Source organism: Gloeophyllum trabeum (assembly GCF_000344685.1).
Source record: "Gloeophyllum trabeum ATCC 11539 unplaced genomic scaffold GLOTRscaffold_00009, whole genome shotgun sequence".
Lineage (NCBI taxonomy): Eukaryota > Fungi > Basidiomycota > Agaricomycetes > Gloeophyllales > Gloeophyllaceae > Gloeophyllum > Gloeophyllum trabeum.
Genome location: NW_006920418.1, coordinates 1,493,784 through 1,512,220, shown reverse-complemented (window position 1 = coordinate 1,512,220; position 18,437 = coordinate 1,493,784). Strand labels below are relative to the sequence as shown.

The following is an 18,437-nucleotide window of genomic DNA, read 5'->3' as shown; positions in this document are numbered from 1 at the left end:
GCTCTCGCGTCGCTGTCGATAGAGTTCTCGTATCTCCCCTCTTTCGGAGGGAACTCGACGCATCCCAATTTGTTGACTCAAGAGCTCATGCAGAGACTTGTAGAGAGAACGGGACTCGGACCTGACATACGCCCCGGAGGAATTTCAGTGTAAATCAACTGTACCGTCTGATTGAGCCTCGTAGCCTCTGACGTCCGGACCTATTTCCTAGCGACAGCACTCAGTTCAGCCCCAACGCGTCTGCCTTGGAGCTTGATGAGAGCGCAGTAAGCTAGCACCTTCTCGTGAACTCGCTACGGGCTTACGTTTCCGCACGCAGAGCGGAGGGATATGGAAAACTACCTAGTACGTTTCTCGATAGGTGACAGTCGGGAGGGAACGTCAACTCTTCCACATAGCGGGCCCGCCTACTACGAGTCTCTGGGCGTATTCCCCAACTCCTCCAAAGTGGTTGTAGACGTCAATCTAGGTAATAACACCATCCAGTTCGCCCGTGACGAGATCCAGGCCGCCATCAAGTACGTCGGGTGGGACAGGATCCGGGCCCTGGAACGTCAGACAAGCCTACTTCTTATGGCCGGTAAACTCGTTCTAATATCATCTGTGAAATACAGTGGGAAATGAGCCAGACCACTTCGCCGGGGGCTCGCGCCCGAGCACCTGGTCTTCCTCGGACTATACCGCCCAATTTCTCGTACGTAGTCCCCGCGAGAAACAAGCCATGCCGACTCGTGCTGAGTACCTCGGAAATAGGGATGGACGTCCGTGCTTTCACGCAACCTCTCGCTCCCGAAGGACATCTTCCAGGCATGCAGCTTCGCGGAAGACCCCACGCCCAAAGCCCCGATGACCACCGTGTCCACCATCGAAGAGGGGATAGACACCACGGGAGTCATCAAGATCTTCTCGCAGCATACGTGGGCGCTCTTATAACACCGCATATGCGGGGATGGTCGCGCTCAACCTGATACTTCCGTCAGATATCAATACTCTACGTGCGATCCGGCCAGGAACGCGATTGCTACCCTGCCTAACCTGATTAACCATGGGAATATCACCGTAAGTAACGTCGCAATCGCAACTAAATACAGCGGGCAATCCACTAAACCGTCGCGCCAAGGCATACTTGGACCTCTGGAGGCCCCAAATTGCAGCGGCCCACTCCGTGGGCAAGGAATTCGTCGTGGGGGAGTACAGCTCGGTCTCCTGCTCTGGGAAGCAGAACGTCACGGACACCTTTGGTCAGGCGCTGTGGCTGGCTGACAGTACGTGCTGGCTCCGCACTCCGGCCAGGGGTGCAGTTCTGAAGATTACATTGCGACTGTAGCGGTGTTGTACGGAGCTTTCTTGAATATCTCGAGGATGTACCTCCACCAGGGCGCTACACTGGTGCTGCAGAGCAGTCAGCAGGCCAACTCGTAAGCGCAAGCTCTTCTCTCCCGTGGATGTATTTGCTGAACAGGGTTCCCGTCGAACAGTCCGGGTTTCTCGTGGGTGGGCGACTCATCTTCGTTATAAACCACGGCGCTAAACTCACAACTATCTCCTCCTCAGTACGACCTCTGGTATCCAGTGGAGTCAGACAGATACGGCGCCCCGCGCGCGAGCCCCTCCTTCGTCGCCTACCTGCTCATCACGGAAGCAGTCGGCCCCTCGGGCAAATCGCAGCTCTCGCTCATCCCGACGCCGTCCTACCCCGAGCTCGCGGTCTACGCCATCTGGGACGGCGCCGCGCTCGCGCGCATCGCGGTGCTCAACCTCGCGATCCGGAACGCGACCGCGACGGAGGAGCAGAAGGGCGCGGCGGCGGTGACGCTGGATTTGGGCGGGTACGTGAAGGAGGGGTGCGAGGCGAGGGTGAAGAGGATGACGGCGCCCGGACTGGACTCGAAGGATAGTACTGCGGTTACGTGGGCGGGGCAGAGCTATGCGAACGGCACTGCGAGCGGGGAGGAGGTTGTAGAGACGCTGCAGAAGGGCGTGGTGACGGTGCAGGGGAGCGAAGGCGTTCTAGTACTTTTGTGATTTGAAGGACCACCGGACGGTTATGACTCTGAGGACCTTCATGTAAAAGCCGAATGATGGCAATGATCACAGTACGCGCAGGATACTGCTGATGATCATTATGCTGTGCAACATTATACTGTACGAAGTCCATGTTAAAATGAATGGCTAGCTATGTGATTAGGCAACGTCCATGATCCCGGTGTGTCCCACGACAATTTTCTCAAGCCGAGACGATGTGCAGCTCGACAGGGTAGCAAGTGCTGTAGTCGTAATCGGTGTGGCCGTCTGCAGCGTCGTAGATGACTTCGGCAAAGGCGTTACCGCCCGTGCGCCAGCAGATGGAGAAGGCGTCGGTGCGACCGTTGATGGCAAGCAGGGAAGCGCCACCATCGACGGGCTGGAAACGACCCACGTCAGCTGAAGCTTAGGTTATATGCAGCAGGCTAAGGCTTACCACGCCGCAGTAAATCTCGGCGGGGGTCACCGGGCTGAGGGAGTCCGTGGTGAACTGAACCAAGGCGCCCTCAGCGGGGCTGCCGAGGGCAGTCGAATACTCATCGTTCGCGATGACTCCTCCGTTGACCAGCGACAAAGTAGGGTTGGTGGTCGGGTACGGGTAGGAAGCCACGGTCTGCGCGAAGAGCAGCGTCAGGAAACAGAGAGCAGGCGAAGAACAAAGGGACTTACTGCCAGAGCGGACAGCCTGATCTCGTGCGAGCTCAGGTAGTCACCGGGCTCGAGGGGCGCCCCGGCGGGGTCGCTGTTCGGCAGGGTGGTGTTCACTGCGTTGAGCCTGAAGTTGCTCAGGGAGCCAAAGGCGGCGTCTCCGAGTCCCGCGCAGGAAGAGGGGGTCTGGCGGCCCGCGAGAGGCACGGCGGCGGCAAAGGGCGCGAGGGCGGCTGCGACGGCGAGTGCGAACATGATTAAAGTAGGCGTAGGCGTAGGAATAGGGCGATGAGATTATCCGAAGGTTTCGTTGCTAGTGGGAGCGGATGCCACAAACCTGCCTCTGCCCTCGCCCTTTATAGGTGCCTGACCCGAGCGTCTCGGACGAAAGTACACAAGGAGCTCTTACAAATGGAGGTTCTGTGCTCCCGTTCGGACAAGTCTTGGCCACGACTGCACGCACCAGAAGCATTACTGAATACTGAGGCAGTTGCGTTTCGTTTCGCCCACCGGCGAGCAAAAGCCGCTGAAACCAGGTGACCGATTGGCATTGGACTGGTACTGGCAGTGTTCCATTTTCGACGGGGAGATCCGGACTACAACGACCCTGTACGGATGTCCTCGATGAGCTTGACCAAAGCGTTTCCTCACACGTCGAGGCGGCGATGTACGTCCCCGCAGCACAGCAGCCAGTCATGTGCGGCGTGATCGCTGATGGCACCTCTATCGAGGTGGCTGTGTTTATCCCTATTATGGCAATCGTAGAGACGTACCATTACGGTCTGCCTGGCCATGGGAGACGTGTACTGCCTGAGGGCAACGCAAACTCCGACTGCATCCCATATGGCATTGCATGCACCAGTTATGGCACCTCACATTTCGAAATGTCAGTAGATCAATAGCCAACACGGTGAGCACAAGTACGAAGGATACCCATGAAGGCAGAGTTGGGATACGCACGCATGCTTCACTTACAAGCGGGATATTAGATTACCTTCGTGCCCCCCCACTCAGATCCGCGTACCTTTCTATCGTAGCCGACAGATAATGTGAGTTCGAGAGTAGCGTGCTCGCGTGCCGTACTCAGTGTGGCGATTCCCCCAGACGCATAAATGCAAAGCAAGCTCATAGCATAGTCCGAGTTATGCGTCAATATACAATATCAGATAAATACAGAGGACCAGCCGCGTGGCACACTCATGCTCTCATCAACACACTTCGTCGAGACAGTATCACTGTGAAAGTATTTAGCAGAAAGTGATTTGAATCTAAGAGAGAGACGTCTTAGCAAGGCGATCTCAGTGTGAGGAACGGAAGGAATGCTTACTCCAGCGTTGGTGCCGACGCACTGCTTGGGAGTGCCGTTGGTAGGGTCGGTGAACGCGTCGGGGCACGCGCCCGCAGACGGGCAGTTGTCGCTGATGCCAGCGCAAGCGCCGCCTCCAATGTAGCTGAACGACATGGGGTACGTGCTACAAGAAGTAACCGCATTCAATCACCCCTCTCCAAACAAGAAAATACCCGGGATGATGCCACTCACAACTGGTGGTTCCCGTTCTCGGGCTGCGGCTCGAGCGTAAAGTCCGCCGCGTTCTGGTTCGGCGCGTCGTTGCGCAGGGTGAACTCGACGGCCCCGCAGTTCACGCCCGAGTTCTGGCAGTTCGCGCCCGCGAACCCGTCGATCCAGGCGATCCCGCCGAGCACCTGGCCGTTGATCGTCGTCGGGCCCTGCGGGGTGCCGTTCGCCTCGTAGATGAAGACGGGGTTGCCGGAGCCGCAGTTGTTCGTGATCTACATATGCGGTGAGTGAGCGAGTGCGCAGAGGTACGGTTGGACACGGACGTACGGCGATTTGGTGGGACTCCTGGGCGAGAGCGTAGCCGGCAAGGGCGACGAGGACGGCGGAGGCGGAGAGCTTGAACATGGCGGGACTCGTAGAAATAAGACTAAAAGTGTAGGAGTATGCTGATGTTCGATGGGAGAGATGCGAAGTGTGCTGGTGATGATGAACAGTCCTCGCAATGCGCCGCCTTCTTATACCCGGCAGCGGCAAGCCATCACTCTTAAAGATTGCCCGAGCGTAGTTTCTGCGTCATCGAGTGCGAGAGACCTGTGCGCATAAACAGCCGCCCTCAAAGATTGATGGAAGACTGAATACAGCGCGCAGCTGTCGCGACACAGGTGATCATGTCGGGTTTTTGATCCCAAGGGTAAAACATGGAACGGGGTATGACAGGTGTCTGGCTATATTCATCTTTGGCTACTTACACCACCAAGCTTGACTGATGTTTGATTCAATTGATTCAGAACTTCGGTGCATCAGTAAGTAGACTACAAAGTCGAATCAGAGGTGACCACAACAACAATGACTGAATACACAAACGTTCGATTCTGAAACGCATACATACTATCTTCAAGGAAAAGTCCGCGGGCCGAGGATGGCATTGATCCTCTCCCTCAAGCGCCATCAAATGTAACCGCCATCAGCCCACCAGTGCAGAGTTGCTAAGAATCACAGCGAGCGGATACTCCACTCCAACGTGCTTACGTCCGGGCGTGACTGCGATGGCCGTGGAGGTACCGCCGGCAAGTGTCGAGAGCTCTACCCTGAGACGGATTGTGGTTGTCCTTGCTTGGTGTAGCTTGCCATCAAACGCGCAGTCCGACCTCGGTTCTAAAAATAGGTAGCCACATCCTCGAGAATCAGTACCAAGTGATACCAGGTGCTCAAAGACATAACAGCTGTAATGCAAACCGACAAAACGTCTTTCATGTTGCAGGACGTCAGATCCAGGTGTGATCGTTCCCTTAGAAAGCGAGCAGTCGGTCCCGAGTATCTTGGGACATTCATCGCTGTCCGATGGAATGCGCAACAATCCCAGTGGAGCCCTCTTCGTCATGCGCGGTCGGCGATCAAAGGCAGAGTAGAGTTAACCTCGCCAATCAACGATCCTCGAGAAGTCCAAGGCAAGCTGTCCATGTCCATCAATCATCGCTCACTGCCGCACCTGAGCGTGAACTGTCCATCACAATATAACGCTTGCACGGTGGAGCAACAGAGACTCTGCGTGCATGCCGGGTGTCCGATGGACGCATGAACAAAACTGCGCGGCTGGAGGAGGCTCTGAGCACCGCGTTGAGGTCGTAACGCACGTCAGGCTGACCCCACTTTCTTGGATGCCGTACCTACGTATTCGTGACATCGCGAGGGGTCGACGTCTGCCCGACTGGCCGCAGACTGATGCAGAGAAAGATAGTACGATGCGCTTGGTACTTGCGACTATTGCGGAGGTCCAACTTTTGCCCGGGACGCAGAGAACGATCGAAGGGGTCGCTGCCCGAGACCCTGAGTCCTCAGTGGAAGGCGAGGAGAGCTGGTCTTGCAAAGCGATGACGGCGCTGGTAGGATAGCATATCATCCATCGCACCAGCACCCGGCGCCACCAAAGACGCCTCCCATCTCAAACATGAAAGTGTAAATCATCTCGTGTTCGCCCATAGAACGACCAGGGACGCGATGATGGCAGAATAGCATATCGTCCATTGCACAGGCCGCCATGGTCGCCATTGCCCTACAGCTGAGCTTTGGAAGTACGAGCCGTCGACTAGCTGCATGCGCATTCCGAGCTTGTTCCTAGGTCGTCTGAACTCGAAGCAAGTCGTGACAGTATGAGGGGTCGTAAAGAAACGAGCTCTCAAATAGGGGCAGACACTACTTACCACGAAAGGCCGCCCGTAGATGTTTGTGGAAGATATCGATGTTGTGGACGTCAAGAACGAAGCTCAAATTCACTAGTACTCCTGGGCCTGCTATGGCGTTATTGGCGCACATTATGGCGACCGTCTGTGACGACGACCGTCCGTCCGAATTATATCATATCAACCCCCTCCTCATGCTGTAGTACACACTCTCCAAGCCCATCTTCCCCTCGACCATGCCTGCAGCTGCAGCGCACAAGCCACCCCCGCGCCGTATCAGCTTCGAGGACGAGGACGGCCTGACAGCCCCCTCCGCCGCCTCCAGCATCATCACGCCCGACTCCGAGCTGTCCAACCCCTTCGCCGACGCACCTTCCAACGTTGACGATGTCACCGCCCCCTCGAAAGTGCCTCCGTTATTAGTACTGGCCCGGGAGAAGCTGCGGAGGTACAACCCGGATCTCGTCCTGGTGAACTCGGGCAGCGTCGCGCGGGACCACCTCGCGAACGAGCGGACGGTGCTCGCGTACGTGCGCACGAGCCTCGCGCTCGCGTCCATGGGCGTCGGTAAGCCTTAATATCTCAACTTCACTTCGGAACCCCACGCGGGACGAGCTCACGCATACACCCAGCACTCGTCCAGTTCCTCTCCGTAAAGCAGCACAGCGCGCTAGTGCAGCAATTCGCGCACCCCCTGGGGGCTACGGGTATGCTGCTCGGGCTGTTCACCCTCGTCATCGGTACGTCCGCGTCATCTCCGGAGTTGGAATGACACTTGTGCTTAAGGACGTGGCAGGCGTGAGCCGGTACTTCGTGGTGCAGAACGCGTTGACCCAGGGCCACTTCCCCGTCGCGCGGTCAAGTCTGTTTGGTGTGGGACTTGCGCTGGCGTTGCTTGTGTGCATAACCTTCGGTGTATTGGTCGCTGTGCGGGATTAGGTGAGTATGCTCGCTTCGCTAGGCGTACCCGTCTTAGATCGGACGTATGCAGGACCAGAGTCAAGGCTCGTTCTGAGTGACAGATGACCAGGGTCTGGGCCTCAAAACAGGCATATACCTACGAGTAATGGGAAACCGCTGTGGTTGCATGATTGGACAGGACTAAGCGCGGCGGCGTGGCGGCCTGAGGGTTTGGCTTGATAGTGCGGTCCAGGTGCGTTTGTGATATCGTAATTGGAGTTGACGAGACGAGCTGACATTTGTGCGTTTGGACTGTGCAGGCAATGCAAGACGGGGAGATGGACCAAGACAGTCCACCTGATGAAGAGTATATGAGGCACCATTTGGTACCAGCTTCCTACAGTTGGTCTCCCGAAGCATCCTCGGGCACACACATTGATAACTGCCGCCCCCTTGAAGATGATGATTTGCCAGCGCTTTCCCGAATGCATTGCACGTGTATGCTACGGAATACTAATAATCTGTATGCTACAAAGACAAATTTCGTGCTGTAGTCTTACATATACACAGTGCTTTCACATTGCTTTTATAAGTACCCTCCGTCCGTTATAACGCGTCAACAAGCAGATCATACCCTTCCCTCCTTCTGTTCGTCTCGTCAGCCCTGATCACCAAAGTAACCCTCATCTTCCTCCTCTCGAACGCACTCTCGTTCCACACCTGCAACAGCCCCCTGACCTCATCCACCGGCGTCTTCGCGAACGCAGAATCATACTGCCTCCCGACGTTCCCCGCCCTCATGACAATGGCGCTCGCTGTGCCCCTATAAGGCGCGACCGCGCTCATGCCCTGCTCCGCAAGCTGCGCGGTGATGCGGATGTCAGCGAGGAACCTCGCCCAGTCCGCCTCCGATATCCCGTGTTTGCCCAGGAGCTCGGGCGGGTAGAGCGGCTGGAACCCGTCCGCGAGCCGGGAGGTGTTGGACGGGACGCGGAAGGGCGCGAACGAGTGCGAGTGGACGCGGAGGGGCGAGGGGGTGGAGAAGCACGGCGGCGGCGGGTCGAGCGGGCGGTAGGTCGGCGGCGTGGGCGGCAGGGTGATGGTGATGAACGGCGTGTCCGGGGTTTCGGGGAGGAACGCCGGGGGGGTCTTCGAGTACGGCGGCGGCGCTTCGGCTGGGTTGGGTTGGTCTAGTGGGTCTGGCGGAGGAGGGCCGGGTGGCGGGGCGTAGTGCGGTTGGTACTGGCCGTCGTCTGACTGTGCCGGCGGGGGACCGGGCGGGGGCGCATAGTGCGCTTCGGGCTGTTCCGGGGGCTCTCCGGGAGGGGGCGCGTAGTGAGTCTCCGGATCTCTGAACGGGTTGTGCGCAGAGTGCGCTGAAACGGCGGGGTCGTTGGACATGGCCGTCTGCAGCAGGATTAAGAGCCGGTGATGTCATCGGCCCAATCGCGATTTGTGGCAGGGTGGCGGTACACTGCACCGCCACTTGGTGCTTCGAATTTTCAAAATGTAATCTTCAGCTTGCTCCATAAGGAAGGCGCCCCTTGAAGAGCTCGGAAGCCCAACGGAAGCCGGTGCCACAACGCTTGCCACAACCTGTACATTATCGTAGCGGTGCGAGCTCCAGGCTCCTTCTCCTAAAAAGAGAATGAAATATTGAGGTATTGGGGTACTTCATACGTGAAACGCGTTTATCAATTGGACGTATGGATTATGAGACTAGTACTGCTATTGCAGAGAGTTGCCGGTAATTCGAACTCCCAGGAAACTTTTCAATATATACTTTCGCATTTGACAGAGCCCCCATCAGATACGAACAGAATAATAACACCACGACAGTCGCATACTGTAGTATTGAAAGAACAACCAAACAATCCAGGGTGAGAGCTTTGAAGTCACTTCGAGGCTGCGTTGTATTGGTTACATGGGTTTCTCTCGTCGCAAACCAGTTGTCTGGTAGTGTTCATTTCTCTCCAACACAACACTCCTCCCAACTACTTAGCGTGACAGTCGGCGATACGCATTCATACGGCCAACTCTGGTACCGTCAAAATATGCATTGAAGATGTCAACTACGAGCAATAACTCAGTCGCCATTGCTGCTGTGCGCGTCCATCAGAGAACCCCACTTCGACCACCAATCATCAACCGCTTCACTCGCATCGTAGTCGAACATTCTGATATACTCTTCCCAATTACTCCTCAGATACTCTTCGTCTGCTTCATCCCAGTCCAGCAACTCTTTCTGCATAGCTATCCTCAATCCCTCGTCCCGCATCTTCTGTAGCGGGCCATATGGAAGAGATAGGAATTCATGCTTCTCGTGCTCGGACCTGAATACCTCTGCCGACCGCGGTAACCGCAGCTCGTCGAATATTCCGAGAAACATGCTCAGCTGTGTCTGCGATCGCAGACGCCAGAGCAAATTCCCTAGTGTCGTCGCGTCTTCCAGCGCCAGTGCCACGTTCTGGGTGGAATTAGGCTGTGAACGCGGGCAATTAACAAATTAGGCATGGAGCGGATCCGAGCAGGGCAGAACGAACCGGTAGATTGTGAGCAGCGTCTCCCACAAGTATTAGTGTATCATTGTCGTCTGAGAAGCTGGATAATCTGTCGCGCCTTATATATCTTACTGACACAGCCCCAGTCGCGCAAGAAACTAGATCGCGCAGACTGCCAAAGGAGGTGAATATCCCTTTTGACGCCGTCGTATCGGCGGAGGACTTACGAAGGCGTATACCCTTCCAAGTGACGCACGATACCTTGGACAGGATATTGACATTCCCAGTCCTCACCAGACACATCCTGACTTGCGTCAGGCAGCATAAAGTTCATCTGATATCCATGGCTCTGCAGCCGGGAGGTCATCAGTCATAATGGGAATCATCATGAAACATACAAGTAGGTGCCCACAGATGGATGGCCATGAATGCACCCGCCATCTCCCAGCCAGATGTCCCACTATTTCGGGTCTGCAATGAACTCTGTCTGCTCATGGGGCGGGTACGGGCTCTTACATTGGACGCTTCAGTCAATGCTCTCAACTCCTTTCGATCCTCTAGCTCCTTCATCGGCACTTCGAGGCTGGAATAAAGCCTCAAAAGTCCAACTATGCAGCAAAAGCATAACGCACCTTACCTGAATATAGATCGTCTGTCGACAATCCCCGACTCGTCGGTCCCGCCTAAAACGCAGCGGCGAGACATCCCGCTGTTTCCATCCGCACCGATAACGAGGTCTCCCGAGACCTCAGTCCCATCGGATAGGACCACGCATGGTTTGGAAGCCCGGCTACTAGTGACTCCAGTCACGGTCGAGTTAAACCGGATCGAAGCCCCCACGTCGACTGCAGCTTTGTATAATTCCTGCCATAACTGACCGTACTGCGACTCGCGTCAGCCCGATCTATGGCACCCTGCTCGTCCGCCGCTAAAGACTTACGGGAAAGAAAAGCACTTCAGCGCCCAAAGCCTGCATGATCTGCTCGTGGAATCGGAAAAGACCAATCTTCTCGCCCGTTTGACCTATTCGAAGACTCCGTCAGGTGTGTAAGATAACCTCGTGACGTTGCGCCCGCACGGACCTAGCCTGAACACAGTGCAGTCCGCTCGGACCATGACCTGTCGCAGCTTTTCGTGTAGCCCCCATCCCTGCAGGATCCTCGACATGTTAGGCGGGGACCGGATGGCCCTCGTACAAGACTGTGTAGCGGGGCCGTAATCATGAGCGGACCAATGGGAACCGCGACGGGTACTCCGTGACTCACCGAATGGCTTTCTGCGTCGCCTTTCTCGAGGACGATAACCCGGTGCCCAGCTCTGCCCAACGCAAAGGCGCAGGCCAGGCCCGCGATGCTCCCACCAACGATCACAAACGTTAGCGGACACTGAGTCTTCCTATCCTTCCTTCCGCGCCCGCTGAGAGATATCATAAATCTCGAGGACGATCAATCAACGCAGCAAGCAGCGGGCCAAAATGGAAGAGAATGAGACAGCGTACCAGTGGTACTTGAGTGGTACGCCACGACGACGGCGGCCCGAACTTTATATGGAGCGTAGACATGCGCATCTGTTCTTGATGAAGTGCATCCAGACCTAGTAATGACCTGGCTGACTATAATTACCGAGGGCGCTTGCGGTAGGCAATGACGAGGGATGGCCGAGATGTCCGGCCGTTTATATTCCGACGCCGCGGGCAGAAAGGACATGGAGACCGTCCTTGCTTCAGTTTTGGCAAGACTGTACCACGGAGAACCCCCTCCATTAGCTCTAAGCGCTTTGGCAAACTGGCGATAGAACATAATCAGCATGAAATGCACCGTAAGGAGTTGGATCTCACAGACTGAAAGTTCGACATCGCCATGCAGGTGATGGACCTGCATTTCTCGGGTCAAGGCGAGGGTTGCGACGACATGCGAAGGGCCTACTTGTGGCATTTACTCGCAGCCGACAATGGGCGGACTGATATCTTGATCAGTTAGAAGACGAATGCGGCCATTGAGGCTAATATAAGGTATTCAAGCGACTGCATGACTGTGATCTCTCGATAGGTTGCAGATTGGAGCCAAGAATAGGTACAACATACAAGAATACACTATAGATAATGATAAGTCAAGATCTCAACCAATGCGAGAGGAAATGAGACAATAGTGAGAACACAACTTTCAACTATTTTTTCCGCCTAATAGCTGTCCCAGGACGTCTCTTCGCGGAGGTGCGCTGTGCGAGGCGCGGAATCTTGGATGCGTCGTCTGGTTCGACACCCTCCACGTAGCCCTCTCCCATGAAGACTGGGATGCCTCCAGCACCGCCGTGCGCGAGGAAGCCTGTCCGCTTGCTCTTCTGACCAACACCCAAGTATACGTCTGACTCGAAGGGATTCTCGTCACAGTGCTCGACAAAAGAGGCGTGTGCGCGTTGGAGCTCGTCGTCCAGAGTATCCCTCCTTGATTTTCGAGACGACGCCCGGTTATCCCCTCGATCAGAGGTCACACTATTCCGGGATGCACTACGAGATCTTGCAGAGACCTCGCGAGAGGAGCGATCCAGAGGACGACTGCGAACAGCAGAAGCGGCACGATCACCACCTTGCGACAAGGAGAGGGGATCCTCATCCGACTCGTCCACGTGAACAGCTTGGGGTCGGGGAGGACGCAAAGCTTTTCCGAGGATCCTGCCGGGAGGCTTTGGTCGTCGCGGGGAAGCAGTCGGCATAGGTGAGGAAGGTATCCGCTTCGCAAACACGTTGTTGGGTGGCGGAGAAGGGGAAAGGGAAAACGTCCGATCCCTTGGGGGTGGAGGAGTGGGATGTCTCCGTAGTCGCGACACGTCATCACGTATAGGTTCCACATAGAATCCGGGACGGTTGGGCTCAGTAACGGTCGGACCATCCCGAGAAATTGACTCCGGTAGGTCCATTGCCAGTGTAGGAGGTGTATGCAGCAGCTTGTCATCTGGGCTAGGGGCCTCCTCATTATCAACATCCCGGTCGGAACACAAGGAGGGAGTAGTGAGATCAGTAGTATCGGTAACGTTTATGGAAGGTCGCAACGGAAGGGAGTTTGAGGGCTTGGAAAACAGAGGACGGGCGCGCGTAGATGTAGAAGTGTCAAGTGGTAGGGAGGTCGAGGTCTGAGACGTTGACCCGGTAAAGGCAGATGTGGAACTCGAAGACGTGGCCGACGAAGTGGACTCGATACTCGTGTTCCAGTCGTAGCGACGCTTAACCGCTGCCCCTAATAAACCCATTTAGCAGCAGAACTAACTGCGGCGGACACACTCACGAAGTTCTTCAGTATGTTCGCCGACATGCGAGTCTTCGTCTCTTTTGCGCTTTTCGCTTGTCTTTGCTAGGTCATTAAGCCAATTCCGCGTGGCAGCTGGTACGTCCAAGCTAATTGAGCCGCGCTCAGCGTTCTGCTGGAAGTCATGATTTCGACCTCTCAAGCCATCTATACTGAAGCTGCGCGACAGACTGGCCGTTCCAGCCGCAGAGGGCGGCCTGGGAGGAGGCATTGAACCTCCTGAGCTCACCTTCCTCAGGCGAACAGTCTTCATCTCGTTCAAAAAGGCCGCCATCTTATCAGAAGGGACGTTCACAGTTGGCTGACCAGCACGCTTAGGGCGAGCAGCGGTTGGACCGGCGTTTATGGGGGCCTCCTTGGGGGTTCCCGCGTGCTTCAGTGACGCTCGGACTGCCATCAGAAGGGAGTCCGCCCCTGCGGAAGGCGTCGTGGGTAGGCGAGGGGTTACACCTACGGGTGGCAGCGGAGGTGGGGGCGGCGGAGGTGGGTCCCTTGAGGTTTGGTCATCTCGCGAGACATGCACAACAGGTCTCCGAGCGAGCTGTCCAATATTAAAATGAGAACCACACACTACGACTCAAAAATCAAACCGTACCTCATCCCGCAATCGACGTACTTCCTCTTCCAGGCGACGAATCAGCTCTTTATCACGTCTCCGCTCTTGTTCAATTCGTTCCCTGTCTCTGTCCTTCTCTGGGTCTCTCTCCCAGTCGCGCTCTTTCCTCCTCTGTTCTTCTAACGCTACAGAAAGCTCGCGCTCCTTTCCCCGGATGCGAAGCATCCCCGAGGAATCCGGATCATCGTGCCTGTAATGACCTATATCCACTCCTTCCTTCTCCTTGCCTTTCCAGGACCTTGCAGTCGGAAGTGAGCTTGCCGGTACATCATTGGTGTTCCTGTTGCCTCCCGCACTACTTCGCCGATCACTCTCCTTCTCTTTTCCCTTACTGGGAGAGCCAGGGCTGTTCGGTAGCAAGATCGATGGACCAGCCTCGTCCGGGCCTGGCTGGAACTTACGGATAGCGTCCTGCACAGACGATAAAGTTCTAGGACGAAATGGTGAGCCAGGAGGGTGTTCGTGACGAGTGCGGATATCCGAGGCTTCTGTGCCCCCAGGTCGCCGTGAAGATGAAGACGCGGAGCGATCATTCCTAACCTCCTCTACGGACATACTGCTTGACGCACGAGCCCGCTTGGAGTGAGGGCTAGCTGCAGCAGTATCAGATCGCGTGTGAGGCTCGTCACTGTCTAGTGCGGCGAAGTTGAGAGGCGGTTCAGATTCAGGAGAGGGGGAACGCGGAAACAGAGAACCAGGCATGACGACGGATGGTTTCTTCTTCAGCTGAGGAGGCAAGTTTGGAGGGGATGCGGAACGTGAGACATTGGGTTTGGAACGGTCTACTGAGTAGGGAACAATGCGTCTAGGAGCAACCAATACAGAAGAGAAGGAGTACTCGCCTTCTTGGGTCGCAGTACGTGGGGGACTCCGAGACCGGGCAGACGAGCCTTCACCCTTCCTCTTAGATGAGCGAGATGAGCGTTCTACAGGCTCTTCCTCATGTCGACATCGCGGGGAAGAGTTGGGGGGTTGCTCTGGGGGTTTGTGGCGAGATATACGGGAGGTTCGAGGTTCGTCGTCGCGTCTGTGTGTCTCAAGACTATGCGACTCGTGGGCACTATCGCGACGGCGCCGCGTCTCACTCAATTTGACGCGTGAACTCGACGCCTCTGATGGGGTATTGGCCGCCTTGCTCATATCATAAGTGCCGTGGAAATTTGCGACCGCGCCAGGGTCCTATGAGCTAACTCACCTGCGTCGTGGTTCCCCCCGTGGCATTCGTCACGAAAGACTCCAATTCTCGCGATACAAAGCTGAACACATTCGACAAGATTCCGCTGGAAGGGGGAGGCGGCGGCGCCATGTAACCAAGATGTGGTGGTCGGGACCAAGTGTCGGAAGCACAACACGTCCCGATTAGGCAATTGTTGACTGTCTCGTCGCGTCCCCTGTCTCAGAAGCGCGTCAAGCCACACACGTTCAAGTGAGCGTCTGCACGAAGATACGAGTTCCCACCGATGGGAGCAGAAACAAGATATGTATTCATACAAGCTCGAAACAGCCTGCAAAGCGTTAGAGTAAAAGCAAGTCCAGTCCGACAGCATCATAAATAAAATACGTCAATCGTAAGTCGTAATGCTACATCTGCTGCTTCCTTGTCGTCAGTTATCAATATCCCTGATATCCTTGGTAGGTTTCGTATGTCGGTGGAGAGGAGGTGTTCGTCGACGGGGGAGCCCCTGCGATGGAGGCGCGCACAGCGGCGTATGGGTCGGCGTACTGCATAGTCCTGCTCACGCGCGGACTCGCGTCCGCCACTGGTGCAGCACCGAACCCACTGGGCGGCGGGTCGGAGAACGCGCCGTACGCGTCCATGCTCGGTCTTGATGGTGCGGGCGCGGTGAATCCCCCAGGAGCTGATCCCAGGGCAGTGGAGGAAGCACCAGAGTAGCGATTAGCGTCAGAGAAAGGGGACTGGGCAGCCTCAGACTCGGCAGTCATACGGCGAATTGGTGGTATCCGGTATTGCGACTCTTCATCACCGTCATCCTCGTCCAGATCTTCAGTAGCCGGAGCCTGGAAAGGAGGATCCTTCGGACGAAGGGAGCGCCCATTTCGCCAGTCGAGGAACGTGAGGACTAGCGAAGCAGTCCAGAAACCTACCAGTCATCGTGAATATGACAGGGTACCGGCAGACCGCGATAGCACTCACCGAACGCCAACCAGAAGAAGATTGCCCCCGCTTTCTTGGTACTACACCACCCTGGCAAGCCGTTCACAAAGTCGTCTCCACCCTCCTTTGCGTGCGGATCGTTCTTGGCATTTTTGCAACCGGGTTCGGTCCAAGCAGAGATAGTAGTGATGAACCTAAGATACGGCTCTCAATTAGTGCGAGGACTTGACAGAGAAGATAGCAGGCGACTTACGCAATGAGAAGGCTCACAGCTGTGCCTGCCCCTGACAGGATGAATCCGACGCGCACCTCCTTCAAGGCACGCGCAAGCCGCGTAAATTTGTCGTACTTTTCATAAAGAACAGGGACGAGCAACAAGAATGTAGACATGAATATCCCGGCAACGGATACGAACAGGGCGAAGCCAGAGAGACCGGCTGCGACAAGGCTATGAGACGCGTCACGACGCGCAGACGCGGTAGAAACACGTACACGGCCCAACGTGGAACCTGGCTTGGAAGGCTGCTACACTGGCGAAACACGCCATGGCTAGGAAATTGAAGAATACTTGTGAGGCGTGAAATATGATCGCGGGTTTCGAAACAATCATCTGGGGATGAATGCGTCAGCACCACCACCGGCATGCAAAAATGCGAGGAGAGAAAGGATGACCCATATCCATAGTGTCCATAGTAGAGGCAAGAAGAGCAAGAACGCGAGGGCCCCGTCCGCCATAGACGGGGTGCTTCACGAAGGAGGTTGAACATGTTTACGTAAATGGCAAGGGCAATACACCCCGGGATGCCAACACGAAATGGAAAAGATGCAGGGGGGAATTCGACGGACTACAAGGGGCAGATAAGCTGAACGGAACACTCACATCATCCTCAAACGACGCCATCCCGTGCCCGTTCCCTATCCCTCCAGATACCGGCGCTGGAATGTGGTTGTTCCTCGAGGGCAGCACTTTGCTTGCTGCATCCGAGATACGGTCAAATAGTGTCATCGCGGCTGCGCGGTGGGTGAAGGGTCTTCAGAGAATCGGCAAAGTACGGAGACCGAAATGAAAAGCAGACGTGGGCCGCGTGAGGATGAGGGGGAGGGGAAATTTCGGTATGATAAGTCCGGAGCAGGTCACCAAGACAGCGAAGGATTCCGGACTTCAGTCGTCGTCACGTAGTCGTAGAGCGAGTCGACGGTGGAATGTAACAGTTGTGCGCAAGTTCTGTACAGCGATTATATGTCGTACGGAGCACGAGAGGCAGTGAAGAAAGCCAGTGCCCGCAGTCGCGCCGTGTCTGAGTCTGAGATGGTGCCTCCACCTTGATTACATACCGCGGCAAGCGCAGCTCGGACACCGGTCGAAAACAACGTCTATAAGTATTCAAACATAACGAGAAAGTCCTGTATCCAAGCGGTACAAATGATAACATGACGTCTAGGTAAAATACAACTCTCGTATAGCAAGAGTAACTTTGCTGTGGTTGGTCACTAAAATATGGAATTGATAAGGTCGCTTCCAATGGCAGATCCTGTTTATTGACATGTCAGCATCCTACGCTGACAGCAGTTGGGATACAGTACGAACCTGCACCAAATCCAAGACCACCAACAGCTGATGTCGCAAGCTTTCGACACCGAAGATAAGTCAAGAGTATCACTCCCCTAAGATCAGCAGGACGTACCGTGTTACCAAGACCGCCAAATCTGCTGGGCTTCGCTGCCGGAGCAGGCGGCGGTTGAGGCGCCTGAACTACAGGAACTGGGGGGTTGGGCTGCATCGGCGGGCCCATGTAGGGATTGTACGGTGCAGCTTTCTCGGGACCATAACCACCGGGAGGTCCGGGAGGGGGCGAATACGCAGCTTGGTAGCCGGGTGCGGGACTGGGTGTGTACTGCCTAGGATCGGGCTGATACTGAGGCGTGTTAGAGGGGAAGGGAGGCGGAGGTGCAGGAGAACTAGTCGAGTCTAGTTTCTCGACGTAGTTAGCAGGCAGGAGTCCCTGCCTGCCGTTCAATCTCCCAGTCCACCAGTCGGGGTTGGTTTCTGAGATAATCTCGATTATATCTCCTTTACGGAATGACAGATCATCTGGATTCTAGAGGACCGCTCAGGCATAAGGACGAACAAGGAGCCTCCGCAGCATACCTCGCCATTCTCATTATAATCCCATAGCGCTCTAGCACGAGTTGCTCTGGGAGGAGGAGGAGGCACGTTCCTGCGAGGTGGAGGGGTTGGATTGGGTGCTGATGCACCCGATATAACGAGATCCTGCGTGCGTTGGGATAAGGCGAGGACCGAAGCGTCGCTGGCGGAAGGGAGTTTGGCTAGCACGACGTCTCCGTCCGCCCTCGGGATAACATTCCGAGAAACTAGAAATTCGATGTTCTGCCTCGTTTGCGAAATAATATGCGCGAGGAACGGGTCGGACATGTTTGAAGAGGTTTAATACTGCGCCTGCTATGAGGAATAGTAGACAAGCACTGTCTTATATACGTTGTCCGATGTGGCCTTGCCGGCGCCGATCACACGTTCAACTGTGGCTATATTTACGTCCCTCCTTCCGTTACGCCTGCACGTCTCGTTTATACCTTGCTGCAGTTCAAACCCGCGACACGGTATAGACTGC

General features: G+C 55.7%; 10 protein-coding genes across 10 annotated transcripts; 4 read left to right on the top strand and 6 right to left on the bottom strand.

Moving 5' to 3' along the window:
* Positions 1-330: 330 nt before the first annotated feature.
* On the top strand, positions 331-2,025 carry GLOTRDRAFT_44058 (uncharacterized protein; the record flags this gene model as incomplete). The annotated part of the gene is made up of 8 exons (XM_007869018.1): positions 331-553; positions 615-694; positions 754-917; positions 981-1,059; positions 1,121-1,265; positions 1,328-1,418; positions 1,479-1,494; positions 1,555-2,025. 8 exons carry the CDS (start codon positions 331-333, stop codon positions 2,023-2,025), a joined length of 1,269 nt encoding a protein of 422 aa, XP_007867209.1.
* A 202-nt stretch (positions 2,026-2,227) lies between these two features.
* On the bottom strand, positions 2,228-2,928 carry GLOTRDRAFT_130688 (uncharacterized protein; the record flags this gene model as incomplete). The annotated part of the gene is made up of 3 exons (XM_007869422.1): positions 2,228-2,404; positions 2,462-2,638; positions 2,695-2,928. 3 exons carry the CDS (start codon positions 2,926-2,928, stop codon positions 2,228-2,230), a joined length of 588 nt encoding a protein of 195 aa, XP_007867613.1.
* A 992-nt stretch (positions 2,929-3,920) lies between these two features.
* On the bottom strand, positions 3,921-4,597 carry GLOTRDRAFT_130687 (uncharacterized protein; the record flags this gene model as incomplete). The annotated part of the gene is made up of 4 exons (XM_007869421.1): positions 3,921-3,941; positions 4,001-4,145; positions 4,214-4,464; positions 4,520-4,597. The coding sequence occupies 4 exons, from the start codon at positions 4,595-4,597 to the stop codon at positions 3,921-3,923; spliced, it is 495 nt and encodes a 164-aa protein (XP_007867612.1).
* A 611-nt stretch (positions 4,598-5,208) lies between these two features.
* Positions 5,209-6,020, top strand: GLOTRDRAFT_100566 (uncharacterized protein; the record flags this gene model as incomplete). Its single annotated transcript, XM_007869420.1, has 1 exon — positions 5,209-6,020. A coding segment is annotated over one exon (345 nt), but the record flags the coding sequence as incomplete, so codon positions are not given.
* A 588-nt stretch (positions 6,021-6,608) lies between these two features.
* On the top strand, positions 6,609-7,311 carry GLOTRDRAFT_44298 (uncharacterized protein; the record flags this gene model as incomplete). Its single annotated transcript, XM_007869038.1, has 3 exons — positions 6,609-6,939; positions 7,005-7,122; positions 7,176-7,311. 3 exons carry the CDS (start codon positions 6,609-6,611, stop codon positions 7,309-7,311), a joined length of 585 nt encoding a protein of 194 aa, XP_007867229.1.
* Positions 7,312-7,878: 567 nt separating this feature from the next.
* Positions 7,879-8,673, bottom strand: GLOTRDRAFT_94621 (uncharacterized protein; the record flags this gene model as incomplete). Its single annotated transcript, XM_007869419.1, has 1 exon — positions 7,879-8,673. One exon carries the CDS (start codon positions 8,671-8,673, stop codon positions 7,879-7,881), a length of 795 nt encoding a protein of 264 aa, XP_007867610.1.
* A 685-nt stretch (positions 8,674-9,358) lies between these two features.
* GLOTRDRAFT_43940 (FAD/NAD P-binding domain-containing protein) lies at positions 9,359-11,203 on the bottom strand (the record flags this gene model as incomplete). The annotated part of the gene is made up of 9 exons (XM_007869011.1): positions 9,359-9,754; positions 9,816-9,945; positions 10,001-10,122; positions 10,168-10,233; positions 10,290-10,356; positions 10,411-10,655; positions 10,714-10,807; positions 10,867-10,973; positions 11,039-11,203. The coding sequence occupies 9 exons, from the start codon at positions 11,201-11,203 to the stop codon at positions 9,359-9,361; spliced, it is 1,392 nt and encodes a 463-aa protein (XP_007867202.1).
* Positions 11,204-13,102: 1,899 nt separating this feature from the next.
* GLOTRDRAFT_100564 (uncharacterized protein) lies at positions 13,103-14,080 on the top strand. The gene is made up of 2 exons (XM_007869418.1): positions 13,103-13,616; positions 13,671-14,080. The coding sequence occupies exons 1-2, from the start codon at positions 13,593-13,595 to the stop codon at positions 13,812-13,814; spliced, it is 168 nt and encodes a 55-aa protein (XP_007867609.1). The 5' UTR covers positions 13,103-13,592; the 3' UTR covers positions 13,815-14,080.
* A 1,077-nt stretch (positions 14,081-15,157) lies between these two features.
* GLOTRDRAFT_116863 (uncharacterized protein) lies at positions 15,158-17,108 on the bottom strand. The gene is made up of 5 exons (XM_007869417.1): positions 16,688-17,108; positions 16,300-16,417; positions 16,061-16,244; positions 15,847-16,001; positions 15,158-15,793 (listed from the first exon to the last, which is right to left on the bottom strand). The coding sequence occupies exons 1-5, from the start codon at positions 16,811-16,813 to the stop codon at positions 15,303-15,305; spliced, it is 1,074 nt and encodes a 357-aa protein (XP_007867608.1). The 5' UTR covers positions 16,814-17,108; the 3' UTR covers positions 15,158-15,302.
* Positions 17,109-17,122: 14 nt separating this feature from the next.
* On the bottom strand, positions 17,123-18,315 carry GLOTRDRAFT_139624 (SH3-domain-containing protein). Its single transcript, XM_007869416.1, has 4 exons — positions 17,957-18,315; positions 17,493-17,906; positions 17,396-17,435; positions 17,123-17,339 (listed from the first exon to the last, which is right to left on the bottom strand). The coding sequence occupies exons 1-4, from the start codon at positions 18,239-18,241 to the stop codon at positions 17,299-17,301; spliced, it is 780 nt and encodes a 259-aa protein (XP_007867607.1). The 5' UTR covers positions 18,242-18,315; the 3' UTR covers positions 17,123-17,298.
* Between the last annotated feature and the right edge of the window lie 122 nt (positions 18,316-18,437).